The 21,183-nt window shown below is 43.7% G+C and overlaps 1 protein-coding gene across 1 annotated transcript in view; it reads left to right on the top strand.

Moving 5' to 3' along the window:
* The window catches only part of MYRIP (myosin VIIA and Rab interacting protein), a 120,609-nt gene that overhangs the window by 14,529 nt on the left and 84,897 nt on the right, over positions 1 to 21,183 (top strand). Inside the window, exon 2 of the mRNA XM_087824591.1 lies at positions 6,068 to 6,206. Within this exon, the coding sequence (XP_087680717.1) occupies positions 6,097 to 6,206 (110 nt within the window). The 5' untranslated portion in view covers positions 6,068 to 6,096. The remainder of the gene's footprint in view (positions 1 to 6,067; positions 6,207 to 21,183) is intronic.

Raw genomic sequence — 21,183 nt, 5'->3', positions numbered from 1 at the left:
TTCGTTCTGTCCAGTCTCCTTTCTTGTGTGGTGCGCTGTCAGACCTGCTGGAGATTTACTGGGATTTAATGGCACATGCCCCGGAGACCTTCCAGTGCTCTGAAGCTACATCCTGCTCTGGAAGCCAGTGAAGGTTAATCTAATCTAAGAAGCTGATGACTTTGGGGCAGGCAGAATGTAGCTGAGAAGCCCCACGGAGGAAGATTCTAGGGCCTATGCTTGAATATGTGCCAATCACGTTAGATCTTTTGGGTTAGCGAAGGATTAAAATTGTTTGCAGGTTGGAATATCAGTCACTTAAAATGTAAATAGATGTGGGTTTGTGATTCAAATTCAAACTTGAAAGCAGCGTGGACTTCGCGCTATCCTTTAAAAATTGTTTCATACCCATGGAGGGGAAGGTTTGATCCCTGCGATTGCTTCTTATGATGACCCTCTGAGCAACAAGGTAGGATGGAAGACAGGTTGGGAACATAGATTCGGGAGCCAAGGACCCTTTGTTAGCGAGGTAAAGAAACAAAAAGCAAAATGGAAGATTTATGGCAGAGATGAAAGGGCATTTGGCGGCCTTCTCAGGCAGTGTTGCAGCAGGCCACCAAGATCAACAAGCTGAACGTTCGTGTCATTCCCAGGAGAGCGACTCTAACATCTAGTATCGGCCCAGTCAGTGGTGCAGCCACAGCTGCTCTGGGCCATTCCTGTGAAACACCCTTGAAGGGGAAGGAATGAAGGTCAGCGAGCACCACTTGCTGTAAAGTGAAAGCATATTTCATATGTTGTTTTTTTTCCTTCCCAGGCCAAGGGCTCCCCACCCCAGCCGCATACCAAGTGCCTTTACTGGGAGAGCCCTAATGTTTAGATTCCTTTGTAGGGATAAGCAATTTCTCTTCAGTTCTAGTCAAGATCTAGCCATGGTCAAAGAGGGAAGCCCCTTTATCACTTTTAGGACTTTGGATGTTCCTAGTTAATCTTTTTGCTTTTCTCTCTACATCAAGCATCATCATCATCATCATCATCTCTCTCTCTCTCTCTCTCTCACACACACACACACACACACACACACACTTACTGTGGATTTATAAATATCCCATCCAATCTTTTGTCCTTGAACCTTCTGTCCTAGGTACCTTTTCCAGAAAGTTGCTTGTGTAGACATTGACCTTTCAGGACGCACCTTCACGTATGTATTTAATATCCTCGGAATTCTGGTTTTTTTCATTTGCAAGATTTGTGCTAACCAGTTTCCTGAAAGACTGTCCCTATGCTTCCTCATGTTAGTGACGCCAGCCAGGAACAGTGTGGACAGTCCTACCTTTGTTTTGGTTTTCGGAACTTTAAAGTTGTACGCATTTGGTTTCTTTATTTAAGTCAACCACCTTCTAAAGCTCATCTAACTCTGTCGCTTCTTATGATAATTACTTTAAAACAGAGCTAAAGCAGCTCAGTAATCATATTAGAGTAGCTGCTAGAGTTTGTCATCTTGGACTTACCGCAGTAGTTCCCAGAGGGTCATTTTTTGGATGTGAACAGGTAGCTGTTATTCAAAGAACGAGGCATCTGTAGACAAACACTTTTGGGAAATACAGGGTTCAGCGAAATCAAACTGGTCCTTCAGTGACAGACTCTTCAAAGGCTCCGATACGCTTATATGCATAGTGCATCCCCAAGAGAGCAATACAGTTTGGAGCATTTCTCAAATTCATTTAATCGCAGAGCTCCCCTTTCTCCGACTGCTTATGGGAACAGTAACCTGAGAAACACACATTGGAGAAATAGTGATATAATTAAATCTTGAAGTTGTATTAATTTTCTCATTACTGATTTTTAAAACGCATCCTCTCTGCAACCATCTTAGTTGGGTGTAAACCGGAGCAACCCCGAGGCAGGAGCACTGAACCGGGGTCTGTCTGGAAAATCCCCTCCTCTCCTGGGCTTGTCTTTCAACAAAAGCATCGCACCCAGGTGACCTCTGGCTCACGGACACCGAGGCTCCGCCAGACCCAGGTGACCTCTGGCTCACGGACACCGAGGCTCCGCCAGCTCTAAGATGCTGTTTCTCTTGCACAAGGAACCTGATTGTGTTTATTGTAGAAAAAGGAAGAAGCTGTCACCGTTTCCCAAAAAGAGGTTTCCTCTTTCCCCTGACTTGTCCGTGTCGAGCACTGTATTTGTTTCTCCACAACTATCTCTCTCTCTGCTTCCGATTACCCTTCTTGGATTTGATGCGACCAGGGCCGCTCACCGGGCATCTCAGGGTCTCATCCAGAATTCTCCAAAGCCACACGCCAGTGAAGTAAAGTGAAGGGAACAGACATGCCACCTTCTGGGAAACTCCAAAGTGCCATTATCCATCCCTTCCATGGGGTGTTTTAAAGGAAGGAGCCAGCCTGCATTTTCACTGTGTCTTCTCATCTGTTTCTTCAGAGACAAGAAGCTTCCTTCTGACTTACTCCTGGGGACCAGCAGGTGCCCGAGGTTCTCTCCCCCCCCCCCCCATTACTTGGGCAAAGTGGACTAAAGAAATGCTTTTGACAGACAGCATTACTGGCTTGGAAAAAAATTGTAATAGTTGACATTTTTGTTGTGATTTGTTGGTTAAATCTTGAGATTAGTTCGCATCATACAGTCATGAGGTTTTTAATTACTTAGCGAAAGACTTTTGAGGACTGAGACTGTTCTGTTCCCTGTGATTGGTGCCATTATTTGGAGACTAAAAGGGCAGATCGCCCCCATCTGAACAGCAGCCAAAGCATGGGATCCCCTGTTCTTAGCTGCCACACGCTAGAAAGAGCCAGGCGTGGACCTCTGGACCTCAACTGTGAGAATCTGGGGCCCAGAGTCTCCCTGTGCAGCTCGCAGAAGGCGTGTGCGTGGAGCGAAGGTGTGGCCTCGGGGCCAGGTCAGGATGCAGTCAGACTCTAGCTGTCATTTGTCATTTGTCTTAGTCAGAAATGTAACTATGAGCCCTCGTTTTCTCATATGTAAGTGGTGGTGATGGTAGTGATTGCCTATAGGATTTTGTGGGAGTTAAGAATGTTAAGTGTTATATATATATATATATATGAACAGCTAAAACATTTGGAGCATAGTAGTTCAATCAATAATGGTGAATCAAAATCATCATCATCATTTTATTACAATTCTCAGATATTCCTTGAACGACGTTTCGTATTTTTGCTTTAATCTTGTTTCCTCTATGGTGCGTGATGTCAAATATTTGCTTTAATTATAATGAAATTAGATGATTTTTATTTAGTGTTAGGTTCGTTTTACTTTATATGCTTATGAAAGATACCTTATAGACCAAAGTGCATGTAACTTGAAACTTTTTTTGTTTTTGTTTTGTTTTTTGTTAATCCTTAACTAAGGCTATGTTTCCCATTATTTTTAAAGAGTAGAAGGGGGAGAGGGGAGAGAGGAAGAGAGAAACATCGACGTGAGAGACACGTTGGTTGTCTCCCACCTGCAACCCAGGTACGTGCCCTTGACCAGGAATCAAACCGAGACCCTTCAGCGCCCGGGCCGACGCTCTAACCATTGGCAACACCGGCCGGGGCGTAACTTGAAACTTTTAATGATGATGATGGTGATAATAATAATAATTATTATAATAAAACAGCAGCAGCAGTACCACTGCCTCTCTGATGAGACAGAACTTCACTGGTAGCTCTGAAGCCCATACACGATTATCCCCAATCAAACCCTCTCTCCTCTCAGAGGACCCATTTTGCTCTCTGCAGTCGTACCGCCTTTTTTCGTAAAAATGTATATTCTTTGGCTTTGTACGCTTTCGAGCTTCCTATGGAAGGAATCATACCGCACGCCTACTGTACGTGTCGGCCCGTGTGGCCTGCTCCTCTGCCTCAACATTATGTTTTAAAGACTCACCCGTGATGGCGCATAAGCCGACAGTGTGTTGTTCTTTTTCACTGCACTAGACTATTCCATCTTATGAAACAAATAACACCGTGTGCTCATCCTTCCTCCTGTTTATGGATGTCTGAGGTCATTTCTAGGTTTTATTTATGATGTTTTCATGTATTTGGTGCTATTTTGAATGTGACCGCTATCAATATTCTTGTGTTAGGTTGAACTATGTAAAGCAGGCATTTTTGCAGGTGAAAATAGTACACACTCAGAAATTTCATACGATTCAACCCAATTGGTGCATATCTGCAAGATTGTATCTGAGGAATGCACCTAGGTGTGGCAGAAACGCTAGTTCATAGGGGACATGCATCTTTAGCTTTGAAAATGGCACCTCCTTGTGTTATGAAGACATTGTACCAATTTATACCCACTGTATGAAAGTTGCCGTTGTCCCACCTCCTGTCAGCGCTGGATGAAGACTCTTTCTTTTGGTGGGTGTGAAATGTGGTTTTAATTTGCAGTTGTGTAACTACCAATGAAATTAAGCATCTTTTCCTAAGGAAACATTGGCCATTTTTGTTTCCTCTGTACAAAAAATGTGAAAAGTGGACCTGGGTAATAGGTAGAGCCTGGATAGCTTTGAGGAACATGCTGGAAAAAGCCTAGATATCCTTGAAGGACCTATGGACGTTAAAAGTGATTATGCTGAGGGCTCAGGAAGAAAAGGAGAGCTATAGAGAAAGGGTCTATCATCTTAGAGAAAACATCTGTCATCATGCACAGAACGCTGGTGAAAATATGAATGTGAAAGCTGGGCCTGCTGAGATCTCAGACAGAAATGAGGAACATGTTACTGGAATTGGGAGGAAAGGCAGTCCTCGCATAAAGTGGCAAAGAACTTGGCTGAATTGTGGTCTAGTGTTTCGTGGAAGGGAGAACCTGTGAGATGAAATTGAATATTTCACTAAGGGGATTTCTAAGTGAAGTGTTGAAGGCATGGTCTGGCTTCTCCTTGCTGCCTCCAGTAAAATGTGAGAGCAAAGAGATAAATCGAAAGAGGAATTGTTAAGCAAAAGCAGCCAGAACATGAAGATTTGGAGAATTCTCAGTCTGTCCATAGTGCAAAAATGAGAAAGCCTGTCTGGAGAGAACCTCAGGGGTGTGGCTGGACAGCCACTTGCTAAAGAGATGACACGTGTCACCCAGGGATCCAATCAACCGTTTCTGCAGAAACCAGGAGTAGAGATTTAGTCATCCAGGAAAGATCTGCAGATGGCCCTCTTGTCTGGTGGTTTGGCCCCCTGCGAACTGCTTTTTCTGCACCTATTGAACCGATTATATGATTTTGCCCTTTTATCCTGTTAAGGTGCTGAATTACACTGATGGATTTTTGAACGCTGAGCCAACCTTGCATCACTTAACCAAAGCCCACTTGGTCAGGCTGTATCATAATGCTTTTGAAGTCTTGCTGGACTGGTTCCACTGCTGTTTTGCCGAGGACGGTTGCATTGCTGTTTACGCCTTCAGTTCTGGGCGATTTGCTAGGATTACTTATTTGATTTCATCCCTAGGTGCAGCCATTCATTAAAAATGATTTTTAGAAATATAGTTTCCCGTAATTATCAGCTATGCACTGCTGGGAAGTGTTTCTTTGAAATACTATCGTTTCTACTGCTGAAAATGGCTAAGTAAGATTATTTTAGTATATTTTTTTTCCCTTTTGCAAAAGAGAGTTTATCGACTTCTAGTTAATATTTTATAGTCGTGACGAAAAGCTCGAGGCTATACAGTGTATATAGGATATTTTTAAAGTATTATATTTATTTCATTTTGCAATTACATATAGTACTTAGGATGTAAAACTTCAAACCATAGAAATTTAGGAATTTTGGATATTGCCTTTCGGTGTTTCATGGAAACCCACACTGGGTCTCACGTATCTTCATTTTGTTGAAGAGCATGACGTATTTATTCCTAATTAAGTTAGGACGAGGGAAGTGGCAGACGGGACGGCTTTCTTTCTTTCTCCCTGCGCCTTGCTGAAGTCACCTGTAAGTGTCCGCTGAGCAGGCGAGCACAGCCCCCTATTGCCTATGGAAACACTGCGTTTCATTTTGTTTAATCACAAAACTGGTTGACTTTCTCCGTCGACGGCTTTTCTTTGCCCTCAATCTGTGGCCTCTCCTTGGTCTCTCAGGTCTCGCCTCGCCTGTCTGGCTCTAAATCATGGGGAGGAAGCTGGACCTGTCGGGCCTGACGGATGATGAAACGGAGCACGTCCTCCAGGTGGTTCAGCGAGACTTCAGCCTTCGGAAGAAAGAGGAGGAGCGGCTGAGGTGAGGTGCTCCCGCGGCCCCCCGGGCGGCGCCCCTTAAGTGCATCAGGGAAAGCAGGTTGCCCCAGAATGTTCCCCGCTGCGGGCTCCGAGTTCGGAAGTCTTTATGTCACGCGAACACACACTCACCTGCGTTCAAGAAGTCCGCCCTTCCCTTTGTGGGAAGGGGTCCCAGCCTCATGCCGGGCATCACAGTGTCAGTTAGTGTGACTGTCACACTGCCAGGCAAGGCTTCCTTGGGGCTGCCCGCCTGTCAGTTATGAGCTGCAGGGTGCGTGCAGTTTGTGATGACAATGGCTGCTTTGAGCTGGCTCCTGGCTTTAGTTTCCCTGTTGGCAGGTACTATTAAAACACACCCAGTGTTACGTGAGCAATTCTCAGGAGAGTGGCGCTCAGACCTACACAGCCTTCGTTAGAGCGGCCCCTCCCAGGGGCAGGAGAAGAGCTCTGGAAGGGACGGTGCTGAGGACAGGGAGCAGAAGGTCAGGTAGCAGAAGACACCTGCGGAAAGATCTTCAGACTTATTCTAGAATCATGGTTTATATCCCGTGATTTTATGCTTCAGGCACGTTTACAAAAGTGGTTTTTAAAATGACTGTTAATTGCACAGTAGTCTGGTGTTCAAATTGCGTCTCAGAGACATTTAATGAGATAGCCACAGACTTTTAAATCCCTCATTTGCCATATGCCTGCAAGAAGCTAGTTAGCGTCTGGATAACTCCCAAAGATTTGCTGATGTTCTAATGGACTTGGTCTGAGGGGGGGAGCAGAGGTTAGATTTGATGAACTTGGTTCCCGTAACTGTGACTGGCCATTAATTGTCAGGGTTTGCTGAACGGACAGTGTACTTATGCCTGCCAAGGACCGCTGGGCCCGGGCGAGGCCGGGGCCAGGGGAAGGAAGGGAGGGCCGGGGCCGGGGCCAGGGCCGGGGCATGAGACGGTGGCAGAGAGCTTCCTGCCGGGTGTTTTCCTGAGAGCCTTGGCTGCTACAGTCCTCAGCTGTAGCGTGTACACTTCTTTCCCCTGTTAAGGAACAAGATGTACTTGGAGACCCATTTCTGGTGCTATAATGGTTTCAATTCCTCACTTGCTGACACTGCCTGAGGGGGGCAATCTTCCATCCCCCAAGAGTCAAGTCTCATTGCTGTAAGGAAATAAACAAGACCTGCCAGGGGGTGTGAAAGAGCCACCGTAGGCAAGCAAATTCTCTCTCAAGGCCAGAAATAATTTGCGTGTCTAGCCTGTTCTACGGAAACTCCTTCGAGGATTAATCAAAGAGGAAAGAACACATTTCCTTTTAAACAAATTACAGTTGTATTATAAGAACTTAATTTTTCAATAAGTTTCTTTTTCAAAAAGTAAGATGCCTTTGTCCTCAGTGTTCTTTGGCCAATTAAATTGATCTAATATGAATTAACAAACATTCCTGGCTATATCCTTCTGGAAAGCTGGAAACCGGACTGCCTTGTCTTTACTCAGTTGGGATAAACATGCCCTATGGCTTCTGAAATAACTGTGTGTGCGCAGGGCGCACCTGGCCAGCATCTCTGCGCTGGCCCCCTGGGGCTCTGGAGATGCCACACTGACACCGTGGCATTAACCTACCCAGTTAATGCATCCGCTGTCTCAGAGGGGAGATGCTGCAAGGCTGGCGTTCCTTCCTCTGCCCTGGAGAGCAGGTCAGCCAGCCAGTCACCTGGCCGGACCTTGCAATAGCAGAGCCCAGAGCAGTGTGTTTTGTGGAGGAGTGGAGGCTCTGACACAGCTCCATTTGCAAGACACTTTGTGATGGCCGGGGGGGAGGGGGGGGCAGTAGGAGTCAGAACTGGGAGATACAGGGGGAGAACCTGGACACTTATGGAGGGCCAGTGTGGGGCCCTCTGAAGTGGGGAGGAGTGTGGGGTACAGAGTACCAATCTCAAAGCTAGAGGGGACCTCACAAGATTTTTTTAAAGTCTCCTTTCTCTCTCTTTTTTTTTAAATATATCTTTATTGATTTCAGAGAGAGGAAAGGAGAGGGAGAGAGAGAGACAGAAACATCAGTGATGAGAGAGTCATTGATCAAGCCCACAACCCAGGCATGTGCCCCGACCGGGAATCGAACCCCGATCGCCTGGATCCTAGGTCAACGCTCAACCGCTGAGCCACGCCCGGCCGGGCTCTTCTTTAATTTTGTTTGGAGCCGGTCCTTTTCTCTCCGAGGTTCTTAGGCATCTGAAGGATCCAGCCAAAGTCTTAGTTACCTAATTGTGTACTGATCTTTGCCATAGTGTTGTCCTCTCTGTCGTGGGAAGGTGGTCTCGGGATAACGCGCTGGTATTGGCTTTAATGTACAATTTAGGCAGGAGAACACAGTGTGCCGTGCCATGTTCACCACGGAGGTTACGTGCGTCTCAGGACAGAATCGACCCTTTGATGTTTCTCTGAAGTCAATGGTTGATCAAGTATGTCATGGCCTTTGAAATAATACGTGACTTTAGAATCACCTATTTATAATTTTTTAAGAAATGTTTTTATTGATTTTTTTAGAGAGAGAGAGAAAGGGAGAGGGAGAGAGAGAGAAACATCGATGAGAGAGAACCATTGATCGGCTGCCTCCTGCGCACCCCCTACTGGGTACTGAGCTTACAACCCCGGCATGTGCCCTGACCGGGAATCAAACCAGTGACCTCTGGGTGCATGGTACCGTGCTCAACCAACTGAGCCACCAGGGCATATTTATAATTTTTATACTGTCTCTGGCACCATAAAATTGTAAGTTATCACCTATTTGCCTGTGGGGCTCTGCCTTTACAAATGGCCAGGAGAGTTTGATGCTGCAGATGAGCTCTGATGTAGAGAAAAGGGACTCATGGTAATTCTCTCCATTTGTAAACCTGTAGCTACTCATTTGCAGATTCTGGATACATTCTCCCCATTATCCCATATTCTTTTGTAAAAATTTTCTACTAGGTTGCCTTTGTGGTTCAAAGCTCCTGATCTTGTTTATTTTTCCATTGCCAATGCCAGAGGTTCAACCCTGCTGGGCCCTGATAAAACTTCTGTGGCGCAAATTCTTGGCATGACCTCCGTGTCTCAGACCTCTGGCAGAGGAAGGCATTTCTTGGCATGAGGCATGCACAGAACTCAGGACTTGAAAGAAAATAAAGAGGAAAGTTTCTGCAGTCATCATAAAAGCAGCTTTCTCCAACCACAGTAATTCAGGCACGTACAGAACCATTTAGCCAGAACTGACCTGAAGCAGTGTGATGAACACACGTGGACAGTGTGGAAATCAGTCTCACTTTTTCCTTGCCCTGCTGTTGGAATGACACCTTCCTTGTTCCCATGAAACTCCCCAGGTTTTGGAAACAGGTCCCTGCCTTAGTGGTCAGAAGCCAACAGACCCTCCTCCTGGTCCAGCCTCCGAGCTGATACCTTCATGCAGAGATTCATCAACAGCCTCTCTGGTTCTCGGGGTGACTCATAACAAGCTCCTTCTCCCACATGGGAGATTCTTGCTCCAGCTTAGAGATTCCTTTTGAGGAAGCCATACTGAGGCCTTGAACCCCCAGGAAAGCTGGGCTCCTACTGTGCCCCGACTCCCAGCCCTCAGCAGTTCTGTCCCTTGTGGGCTCCCGTTCTGTATTAGCTATTAGCATGTGTGGGTCCAGGACACCTTCAGTGGCTGATTCTTGTCCCCATGCCAGAGTGCCCAGCACCTGTGTGTCTAGCTGGATTTAGGGTTCCAACTTGCAGTGACCTGCCTAGTAGGTTGGCAGGATCTTTGGTTCCTACCACCTCTGGAACTAGCCCTGGAATAGCATATCTACTTCTCCTCTACTCAGCCAGCCTCTGTGGACCCCCCTGTCAAAAATTTTACTTTATATTTTATTTTATTATTTTTTTAATGTCTTTATTGATTTCAGAGAGAGGAAGGGAGAGGGAAAGAGAGAGACAGAAATATCAATGATGAGAGAGTCATCATTGATCGACTGCCTCGTGCACGCCCCCAACTGGGGATTGAGCCCGCAACCCGGGCATGTGCCCTGACTGAGAATCAAACCCAGATCTCCTGGATCAAAGGTCAATGCTCAACTGCTGAGCCATGCTGGCTGGGGCCCCCTGTCAGATATTTTAACAAAATCTCATACATCAGCCATTCAGTCGTCGAACCAATTCAAAAATGTAATTTCTGGACCTAGGGAAGCTGCAGGCTGCCCCCAAATCTCACACTGGCTTCAGATGTCAAATTTGAAATCCCACAAATAAATTTCCTAATGAGCCACAAAATCAGCCCACTCTGGGCTCATCTCTTTGGCTTCTCTGGCCAGCCTCTGAGGGAAGAGCCCAGTTCCGTCAACGGGGAAGAAGAAAAGCTGCCAGCTCACTGCAGAGCCTCCAGCAGGGCCCCAGCCAGGGCGGATACCATGCCGGCCCGGCCCTGTCCTTCCTGCAGCGCTCATGGCATATGGAGCTGCACCGGGAGATGGGCAAGGAGGAGTTAAAACGACAAAGCCAGCCCGGCTGGCTTGGCTCAGCGGTTGAGCGTCGACCTAGATCCAGGCGATCGGGGTTCGATTCCCGGCCAGGGCACATGCCCGGGTTGCAGGCTCGATCCCCAGTTGGGGGCATGCAGGAGGCAGCCGATCAATGACTCTCTCATCATGGATGTTTCTCTCTTTCTCCCTCTCCTTTCCTCTCTCTGAAATCAATAAAGATATATTTAAAACAACAACAACAATAAAGCAATGTATGAAATGTTATGGTTCCTGAAATTGCATCTAAAACCACCCACGTGTACCTGAACATGTGCCTGGAAAGTAGAAAGGAAAAGCAAAAGGTCCCGGGGGTCCCTTTCCCCCACATCCTCGCCAACGCACGGTATTCGTTGACTTCTTGATAGTAGTTTTTCTGACTGGTGGGAAGTTGTATCTCACTGTGGCTTGATTTGCATTTCCCTGATGATTAGTGATGTTAAGCGTCTTCCCATATGCCGGAGGGGAGGGGAGTGGAAGCTGGCTGAAAAAGAGAGCAAGCGGATATAGTCAATAGTATTGTGACAACCTTCTGCGGTGACAGATGATTACTAGAATTAGTGGGGCCGTCACATTGTAAGGTATAAAAATGTCGAGTCACTATATTATACACCTGAAGCTAATATAACTAATATAATACTTTATACAAACTATACTTCAATTTGAAAAGAAAAAGTCTATGGTGATTTCTTGGGCTGTAGGAGACGCACTACCCAGCTGGTTTCCAGAGGGTAGCGACAGCCACCCACCCAGCGTTTGCTCGCCGGGGACATTTGATACCTGCTCCTTCTGAAGCTTGCAGGCAGCATCCAGGTGAACACGCCCTGTGTTGAGTTCTTTATGGCAAGTGCTGCTGGCAGGGGCTCTGTTTGTCATCAATTAAGCAAATAGACCTGAGTTCCACGTACAGCGTAACAATGTTAGCAGCCCAGTGGACTTAGTACCTCTCTGTGCGTTCAGAATAGGAAATGTGAATTAAGCATAGGTCAGAGTAAGAAGAGAGAGCCACGTCACTGGATTTTTTTTAAAAAACATTTTTAAAGTTACAGTTGACATACAATATTATATTAGTTTCAGGTATATAACCCAGTGATCACCGATCATTGTGTGTCAGGCATGGAAGGCAGAAAGGACCACCACTAACCAGAAACAATAAGCTCTTGACATGCTGACTATTAGAATAGAAATTTTGTTATATGAACCCTACTGAAACCTTTGTGTTTTACCTGTCTCCTAGGAATTAGGGGTGATCATTTAGGCCTGACTGCAGATTTGCAGATTTTCTAGATGCAGGAATGAGCAAATTTCCCCTTGCATTTGAGATATATTGATTTAATCATCAAAGATAAATGATTTTTTGAAAAATAAATGAAATACTAGTTTGCTCTGGAACAGCTCTGTGAACATGATGAAGTGCTCATATGAGCACACTTTTGGTTCTGAGGACTTTGACTCTTGCGTTCTCTAGACTCGCCCAGGGCACCATGACTGCGACCATGTCTAGGCATGTGAAGCTATCTTAATGCTCTATGAATTTTCTCTAGAAAATTTGGATGAGCGCTATCTCATTAAACTTTTGGGCATTAGTTGTTCTGATGGCTCACCCTAACTTATGACAACATTCTCATTTGTTTTACATTTTTATAAACCCTACCCTTTAGTGTAATATTAAAGCTTGATGGTGGCCCCATCCAGTGAGGAAAAACAAGTGGCAGACACCTCACCCTTGTTCCAGGTCCTTTTTGCCAAGCAGAGGTCCTGTTTTCAGAGCTGGTCCTTAGGCTGGAAGTGAGAGTCCCTTCTGCGCTGGGAGAAAGCTCTCAGCTGACGGCAGCGGACCCGGGGTGGCCTGGGGGCAGCATGGCTCTTCACGTTGCAGGGCCCTGCCTAGTGCTTGGGGTTCAACAACTCTTCTTTTGTTAAGTTATCCGGTAGAAGACCACTGCCCTATGAGATCGGTACATTCCCCTGGAATTACCTCTTAATTAACTTTTCTGGTGCTTAATCATCATAAGCCTTATTTAATATCTAGGCAGTGTAGGAAAGTGCCAAAGGGATTTCTTGTATTAGCAATAAGATAAAGTCCGTTTGAGCCTATTTAATCAATTCTCATTAACATTGACTTATAGCACCAAGAGTTTACTAGCTGTCTGCTGCTATGTGGCAGGTTAGCATTTAGATGGGCTTCGCAGAGACACTCAGGTTTAACGGACTCTAGACTCTGATCGTTTCAGTATGTCCTGAATTTGTGAAGCTTTGTAGCAAATGTGTGTGTTTTGTGTTTTAGGGAAAAGACAGAGGAACCAGGATTGGTTAGGGCGTAAGCCAAGGGCCCATCTGACTATTCCCACTCCCATCCCAAACAGTCCCGCAAAACCAGACGAAAAAGAAATTGGGGACAGGGATTTGAAAGTACCATGTAGTGGGCTTTGGAACTATTAAAAAGTATGCTGTAGTAGGCTCATACATTACTGGGTGGGAGTATAAATTATTTCCTTTATGGAGAGCAGTGTGTCTATAACTATGAAAATTGCAAATGTGTGTAGCCTATAACCTGGCAATTTCCTTATCTCTAAGAGTTATCCTACCAATATCCTTCACTCATTTGAAATGAAATGTGTTTGAGGTTATAACTGTAGCAGTGTTTAAAATGCACAGCAATAAGTTGTTGGGAAAATAAACTGTAGCCCATCTGGACAATGGAATGCTATGCTGTTATGAAAAGGAATGAAGAAGCATTCTACACTGCTGTGCAAAGATCTCCAAGATGCGCCACGTAAAAAAAATACAATGGGATGTCCGGACAATTTTATTAAAAAGGGACACAAATTAAGTGTGTGTGTGTGTACGCGCGTGCGCACACATGTGTGTAGAGAGGGGAGGGCGAGGGGGGGGAAGGCAGAAAGAGTCTTTATATGTGTGAACTCTCTCTGGATGGATACATGTGAAACCCATAACTTTGACTGCGGGGAGGGGAACTAAGTAGCCAAAGGACAGGATGAAGGGGGAGACCTTTCATTGTAAACCTTCTGTACTTTCTAAATTTTGAACCATGCCATTATAAAACCTAATCAAATCATTTGTAAATGGAGCCGAAAAAAACATTCATAAGTGTCTTAATTGCTTGTGTGTTATTGTTGGATAAATACTGAGGGTTCGGCTAAAGGTTATTTCCTTTCCCCTGGACTTTAAAATAAATGCGATTGTACATACGCTTGGGAGATGTATTGTTTGCGAGTGTCTCCTTTTTCTCTTAAACAGGGAGAGAAATACTCATTTTTATATGGATTGTCCATCACCATGCGCCCCTGAACTTGTAACACATTTAAGTAGACTTTGTTAACATTTTACTGGAACTTAATTCTTTTCATTTTAGGAGGTATTTTTGTTAGCTTTATAAAGTCTTGATGGAAGAGTCTTCAAGGTGGTTTGGTCAAGCCCCATTTTACCTCTGAGGAAAGGCAGCTCGGAGAAATTCAGGGATGCAAGTGAGGCCCACGGCTCGTCACAAAAATATAAACAGAAGAAGCTCGCCCCTGAATGCTGTGCAGCTACACACTCACTGCTTGGAAAATGTTGTTCAAGGCAGTGCTCTGTGGCAGGCAGCCAGGCCTGTAGCAGGAAGAGTCTTTCATTTCAATTTTTTCATCACTAGACAAGTAAGCATAGATATAATTAAACTAACAATTCAAACTCCAGGGGGAAAAAGAGTAACAAACTCAGTGTAATAAGAAAAAGGGATGAATAAAAATAAAAGCAGAAATGAATGATTTGTAAGACAGGAGGAAAGAGTAGGACTGGCAAATTAAAATGAAATCCAGCTTGCTTGTTTCCTGAAAAAAATAAATAAAATGCCCCCCAAATATTTCTGGCAAGACTATTCAAAGAAAGAAAGAGAAAAGAGCTATAGACCATCAGGAGTGAGAAGGGGAATGTAATCCTAGGTGCAAAGGAGATCAAATTTACAAGAGAAAACTCATCGAAACCCTCGGGTCTCAGTGTGACCCATGGACCAGCAGCAGTTTCAACCCGGGAGCTTACTGGAAATTGACACTCTCAGGCCCCACCCCAGACCTACTGGATTAGAATCTGTGTTTTTACAAGATCCCCAGGTGATTCACATGCACATTAAAATTTGGATGACATTGCTATAAATCAGTGATTCTCAACCTTGGTGACACACAATAATCACTTTCAGAACTACAAAAAAAATACTCCCAGAGATTCTGATTTCACTGGCCTAGGCATCAGGATTTTTCAGACTTGCCCAGGTGACACTAATGTGAAGCCAGAGCTGAGAATCACTGCTCTAAATTATTCTATGCTAATAAGTGTTAAAAATCTCGATATAATGGATGACCTTCCAGAAAAAATATAAATTGGGGGGGGGGGTAAAATTAACTAAAAATGTGATACATCATCTGAATACTTCACCAGTCTTCCAATAACATAAATATATGTCAAATGACAACCTCCCAAAAGGCAAGGGATTTCTATAGCCTGGTAGACAAAAGGCCATGCCAAGGGTGCTTTCAATATAGGGCATCTAATAAAGCTTAGACCCTCTGGGTAAGGATGTATTAGAAGCCTCTCCCCCACCAAATTGCAAAGAATATAATTTGCCAACAATCTTGGATCTTAGGGGAAAGTGAAAAAAGATCCTTCTCTGGTCTCCCCTAAGAATTTCTAACCATAAGGTAGCCACCCTTGTATTTGCTGCCCAAGTTTTAATCACCTATGTGGCATCCACACCCACAAAGGTGAATATTTAAAGGGGCCCCAAGCTGGTAGTGCTCCCAAGGGCCTAAAAGAAGCCAATACAAATTCTTTCTGGAAGGAAACTACCTTCATTCTAGGATTTAACAAATTTCTGCAGAGAAAGTTTTTAATATGAGCAATAAATAGTTTAAAATCACTAATCACTTAAGGAAACAAAGCGATGTAAGCCAGGGGAAACAGACTGGGTTTGTAAAACATATAGACACAGGAACTAACAGTACAAGGTATAAAATAATACTTTGAAATCAGGCAAATATCAAAACATGAATGAATGAATGAACAAAAATTTAAAGATGAAAAGAACTCATTAGGATGAAATACATAATGATTTATATTAAAACCCTAACCAATGTATTACATAGCAAATTAAACACAACTGAAGAGAGAATTAGTACAATGTAAGATGAATTTTTTAAGTCTAGAGTGCAATAGAGAGAAACAGATGAAAATAAGAAAGAGAGGTTAAGAGTCAAAGAGAAGATGGAATGAGGAGGACTCACCAGAGTTCCAGAAGGCGAAAGAGAGAAAGAATAGGACAGAGACAATATCTGAAGAGATATTGGCTAGAAATTTTCAACAGTTGAAAGACTCCAATCAAGATTTTCATGAAGCACACAATTTCCAACCAGGATAAATAAATCTACATCTGGACTCATCTTAGTGAAGCGGTAGAGCACCAAAGACAAACAGAAGATCTCAAAAGCAGCCAGAGGTAAGAGAGATACTTCCAAAGAGTAACAACCAGACTGACATTTGATTGTCAACAGCGGGGGAATAATATCTTAAATGTGCTGAGAGCGATTTCAGAGTAAAATTGATAGGCTTTGGTGATGGATTGAACATGGGAGCTTGGAGGAAACGTTTCAAGAGTATCTGTCAAGTTTCTGGAATACACAAGATACCTTCACTGAGATAAGGAATACTTAAAGAGAGCCAGGTTTGAGGGAGAAGTTCATGCATTTGCTTTGGACAAGTTGAATTTGAGATGCTTTGAGACATCCAAAAGAAGATGAGATTCCTTTTCCATCCTGTTTTCTGCCTCACAGATTTCTATCTTATCTAAAAACATTACAAGGAACTTGGTCAGATGTCTTGCTGAAATTGACTTACAATACAGGGGTGGGTAAAGGTAGGTTTATAGTTGTGAGTATGCAAAACAGAGTTTATTCCTGTATTATTATTTATTATTTATTTGTATTGCAACTGTAAACTTACTTTTGCCCACCCCTCAATGTTTAGGAACCTCAATTTCTTCATCTCTATCATGGCAACAACAGAATATAACTCCCAGAGGTGTTGTGAGGACTAAAAGATATGTTATATCTGAAAACCCTTTGCTATATAAAACCCACACATTTTAGTTAGTGATTCCTGACTCCTCAGAATCAGCTTTTTTCCCAAGTGCTTATTAGCCATCTGTTTCATTAACTGCCTGTCTAGAATATTATCAGGCACTGATTTCAAGTATATTTAAACAGAACCTACCTTTCTCTCTCTTTTGAAACATGGAATACCATTGATCTGAATCAGAGCTCTTGGTGCCTAGCCTCAGAGACTATTGACAGTGGTTTGTATTCACATTTCCAAGTTCTTTCTGGGCTTTGGGATGTGATTTGGCTCAGGTGGGCAACCTGAAATCAGCATCAGGCCACCTGTGTGCTCTTTTGTTTTAACTAATTTTATCTCTTGTCTTGGGTTCCAGGTTCTTATTTTAACTGGAAAAATAGTCTCTTAGGTGGAGAAGATGGAAGAAAAAAATATGTTGAAGAGTTCTGAATTTCCCACTAGCATCTGTTAACTAGCATTATACCATCTGCCCCTAGCATCACTTTGTTTCTTAATTCTATTGCCCCGGAAAATAATTTCAGACACGATTTATTTTTGTCTTAGCTCATCCTGAGCTTTTCTGTAAATATTCTTACCGATCTCTGCCATTTATTTTATTTTTTAAAATGTTTTTATTTATTTCAGAGGGAGGAAGGGAGAGGGAGATAGGAACATCAATAATGAGAGAGAGTGTTATTGATCGGCTGCCTCCTGCACACCCTCTACTGGGGATCGAGCCCGCAACCCGGGCATGTGCCCTGACCTGGAATCAAACTGTAATCCCCTGGATCATAGGTCGATGCTCAACCACTGAGCTACACCGTCTGGGCTCTGCCATTTATTTTTTATGTTCTTTTCTCTTTAGTATGTATTTTTCAAAAATGTGAGTTCTTCCATCTTTAGTTTGTGCTTTTGAAAGCATGACCTTAAAAGTATGGCCTTAGTGGAGCACAGCATGTTGCACATGGTTGGTGTTCCGTGTTTGTGTGAATTAATGAATGGATAAATCAGATAATTTTCCACAGCCACATTGATTACTTAAGATTTCTTCCCTTTGCTTTCTTATCAAGAACATTCAATTCTATTAACAATTTTCGTTTGTAGATTCTATTCTTTTTTGGGTTGTGTTCCATCATGGGCTTGAACTTTTGATAATACATATATTTTTCACGTGTTTTAGAAAAATACACTTTTTTTGAGGTCCTTTTCTGCATTTGATTATGCCCAGCTTTCCATTTCTTCACTGTTCTATATTCCAAGATGACATGATCACTTTCAGGTTGCTAATGAGGGAATCAAGACAGAGGCAGACGTTGCCTTAAACGGGAACTTGCATAAGCCACTGTAGTCAGTGCTGGTTTTACAGGAAGCAAGTTGTCCACTGGATCTTCCTTCTGAAAAGCATTGCCTTGCCCCTTGTGAAGGCTACACTGTGCAGGCAGGAACCTCAGGGTGAGGAGAAGTGTCACTCTGATCATTGCTGTGCTTTTAATGTCACGCTAAATGGAACAGCACTGTGCAATCTCTCAACCACAGCAGTTTCCTCTTCTCATTCAAACCTAAGCATACAAACGTTTCCCTAACTACTGTTTGAATCCAAAATGTTTATCTGGCAGGCCTGCTCAAGTTGAATTCTGGAAGGAAATCTAGCTTTGAGAAAACATCTTAGAACATCGTGTCCGGAGTTGCAACCAAGGACCTTGTTTCTCACACCTTTTATTTTCCAGGCAATTTTTCTTGATTTTTTTTTTTTTTTTGCTGAAGAGGTTAGACTGGTGCTTGTCAGTGGAGACGAATGGTAGCAGGAGATGCAGAGAGCCCAGGGACCCACACACATTTCCCTGATGATATTAACTTTATTCATTTATACCCCAGTCTTACTTCAGAAAGGTTTTGAAGTGAGTTGTAACTAATTCAACTTGAAGAGTCAGGCAAAGGGAAATAGTGGAGAAACAAGAAGAGCTGACCGACATGAATGACTCGGGAGTGAATCGTTGGGGATTCCTGTCACTCAGCGCCCATTTTCCTCCAGTGTTTTGGGAGTCCACTCAGGAAAGGAAAGTGTTGAATCTGGACGGTTGGCCTAGGTGGGTGAGGCACTGGATTTTTAGAACAAGATCAGCCATGACACTCTGGATCAATGTAATTCACCACATTAACAAAACAAAGGCTAAAAATCACATGATCTTATCAACAGAAGCAAAAAAAGCATTTTGATAAGATACAACATCGTTTATGATTAAAACGCTCAATAAAATAGGTGTAGAAGGAAAGTACCTCAATCTAGTAAAGGCCATATGCGACAGCCCCCCCGGCCAATACTAATAAAGGCCATATATGACACACTACCGGTGCAAAACTGAAAGCTTTTCCTCTAAAATCAGAAACAAGGCAAGGATGTCCACTCTCCCTACTCCTATCTGACATAGTTCTGGAAGTCCTAGCCAGATGCTCAGTGTTTATTGCTTATTTTACCAATAATCTGTATATTTATATTTTGTAGGAGAAATCTACATCTTCGACAATGAGTTATTTTAGGTTTCTAGAGAATAAGGCTAAGAATAGCTCTGTAAGGTTAATATGTCTCGTTAGTTGCGTGCCAGTCTTTATTTTAAAACTCGGTATTCACATGACGTACTGTCTTCTGTTTCCTGCGTCCTAGCTGGAGCAGCGCATGGTGCGGAGCAATTCTTGTTCTTTCCGGCTTTCTCCGTAGCTGCACATTTAAACTGCTTTCTCGTGTCTGTGACTCGCATTTCACCCGAGAGTACCACCCGGTGCGCTCCAAGTGGCAAAATATTTCCACCCTTCTCTAGCTTGCTTCCCCTGATTAATTTTCAGCTCTTAATTACTGTTAAGAGCAATGTGGGTTCTATTCTGTTCGTTTCACTTCAGAAAAACCCTTTTTTCAAAACTGCTTGCAAAGTATTTCCAGCAGTATGAAGAGTTTGTTGGTGGTGAAATGGTAACACAGCAGGTAAGAACTTCCTGACTCCTTTAAGGCTCGGACTGTCTATCCTCAGGGCACATCACAGTGAATAGCGCAGGTAGTTGTTTATTTATTTTTCATTAAGTTTATTGGGGTGACATTGGTTAATAGGATTATATAGGTTTCAAGTGTACAGTTCTGTGATGCATCATCTGTATGTTGCATTGTGTGCCCGCCACCCAAAGTCAGATCTTCCGTCACCATGTATTTAATCCCTTACCCTTTCCTACCCCCCACCCCCTTCCCTCTGTAACCATCATACTATTGTCTGTGTCTGTGAGTTTTTGCTCGGTTTTCTCGTTTGTTCCTTTGTTGTTTTCAGTTTTTTATCCCATATATGGGTGAAATCATGTGGTTCTTAACTTCGTCGGACTTGTCTCGCTTAGCGCAATATTCTCAGGCTCCATCCCTGTTGTTGCAAGTGGCAGGATTTCATCTTTTCCTTGTGGCTGAGTGGTGTTCCGTTGCAGATACATACCACGCACGTCATCTTTGTCCAGTCCTCTATCGAAGGGCACTTCGGTCGTTCCGTACCTTGGCCACTGTGAGTAATGCCACAGAAATGCAGGGACGCATTTAGACCTCAGCAGGAAACAGTGTACTCAAAGTAGGGTAATTCCAGGAGGGGCTAACAAATAGGCCCCTTTATAAAGATGTGGACTCTAGGGAAACCCCAAATGATATGTAGCCCCCTATAGTCATAATCATCGCCGGTTGCGGGGGTTGGGGAAGGGGAGGTCACTGAAAGTCTGAAGGCAAAGCCTGGGATAGAGGGATGCTGCTGTGGTCCCTCCAGGTCCGTCGTCTGGTGGGCGCAGTGAGAGTGGATCTGGAGGGACAAACAGGAGGTGGTAAGCCCTCCATTCATGCTATAAACAGCTCCAAGTATGTGAACTCAAACAAGCCGTGTAACTTCTCTGAGCCTCAGCTTTCTCATTTTAAAATGGAGTAGTCATAGTTACCTGGCTAGGTTAGCTTAAGGGCAGATAGTATAGATAACTTACTTTTAACAATAGGTGGCATTTACTATGATAGCTGCTGCTGTTGTTATTATAATTGTCACCACCATTGCTATATTAGCTAACTCCTAACACAGACATGAGGTTCACATGCCAGTAAAGAGGGAAGACATTCAAGAAGCATTTTAAACTGTTTCTGAATAACCATGCCAGCTTAAAAGATATATTTATATTTACACTTTTAACCTAAATTCTGATCATAAATAAGGCCAAACTCCCAACTCCTCTAGGTGCTCCTAGCGACCATACATTTTCACATTTCCCTACCTCCTTGCCACAGAGAAATAAGAAAACTAGTAAGCTCCCCCAATTTGAATGCCATGTCCCTCCTACTTACCTCATGACG

The sequence above is a fragment of the Miniopterus natalensis genome, chromosome 15 (genome assembly GCF_054644295.1).
Source record: "Miniopterus natalensis isolate mMinNat1 chromosome 15, mMinNat1.hap1, whole genome shotgun sequence".
NCBI lineage: Eukaryota > Metazoa > Chordata > Mammalia > Chiroptera > Miniopteridae > Miniopterus > Miniopterus natalensis.
Note: the sequence above shows the minus strand (reverse complement) of the source record. Positions and strands in the feature narration are given on the sequence as shown.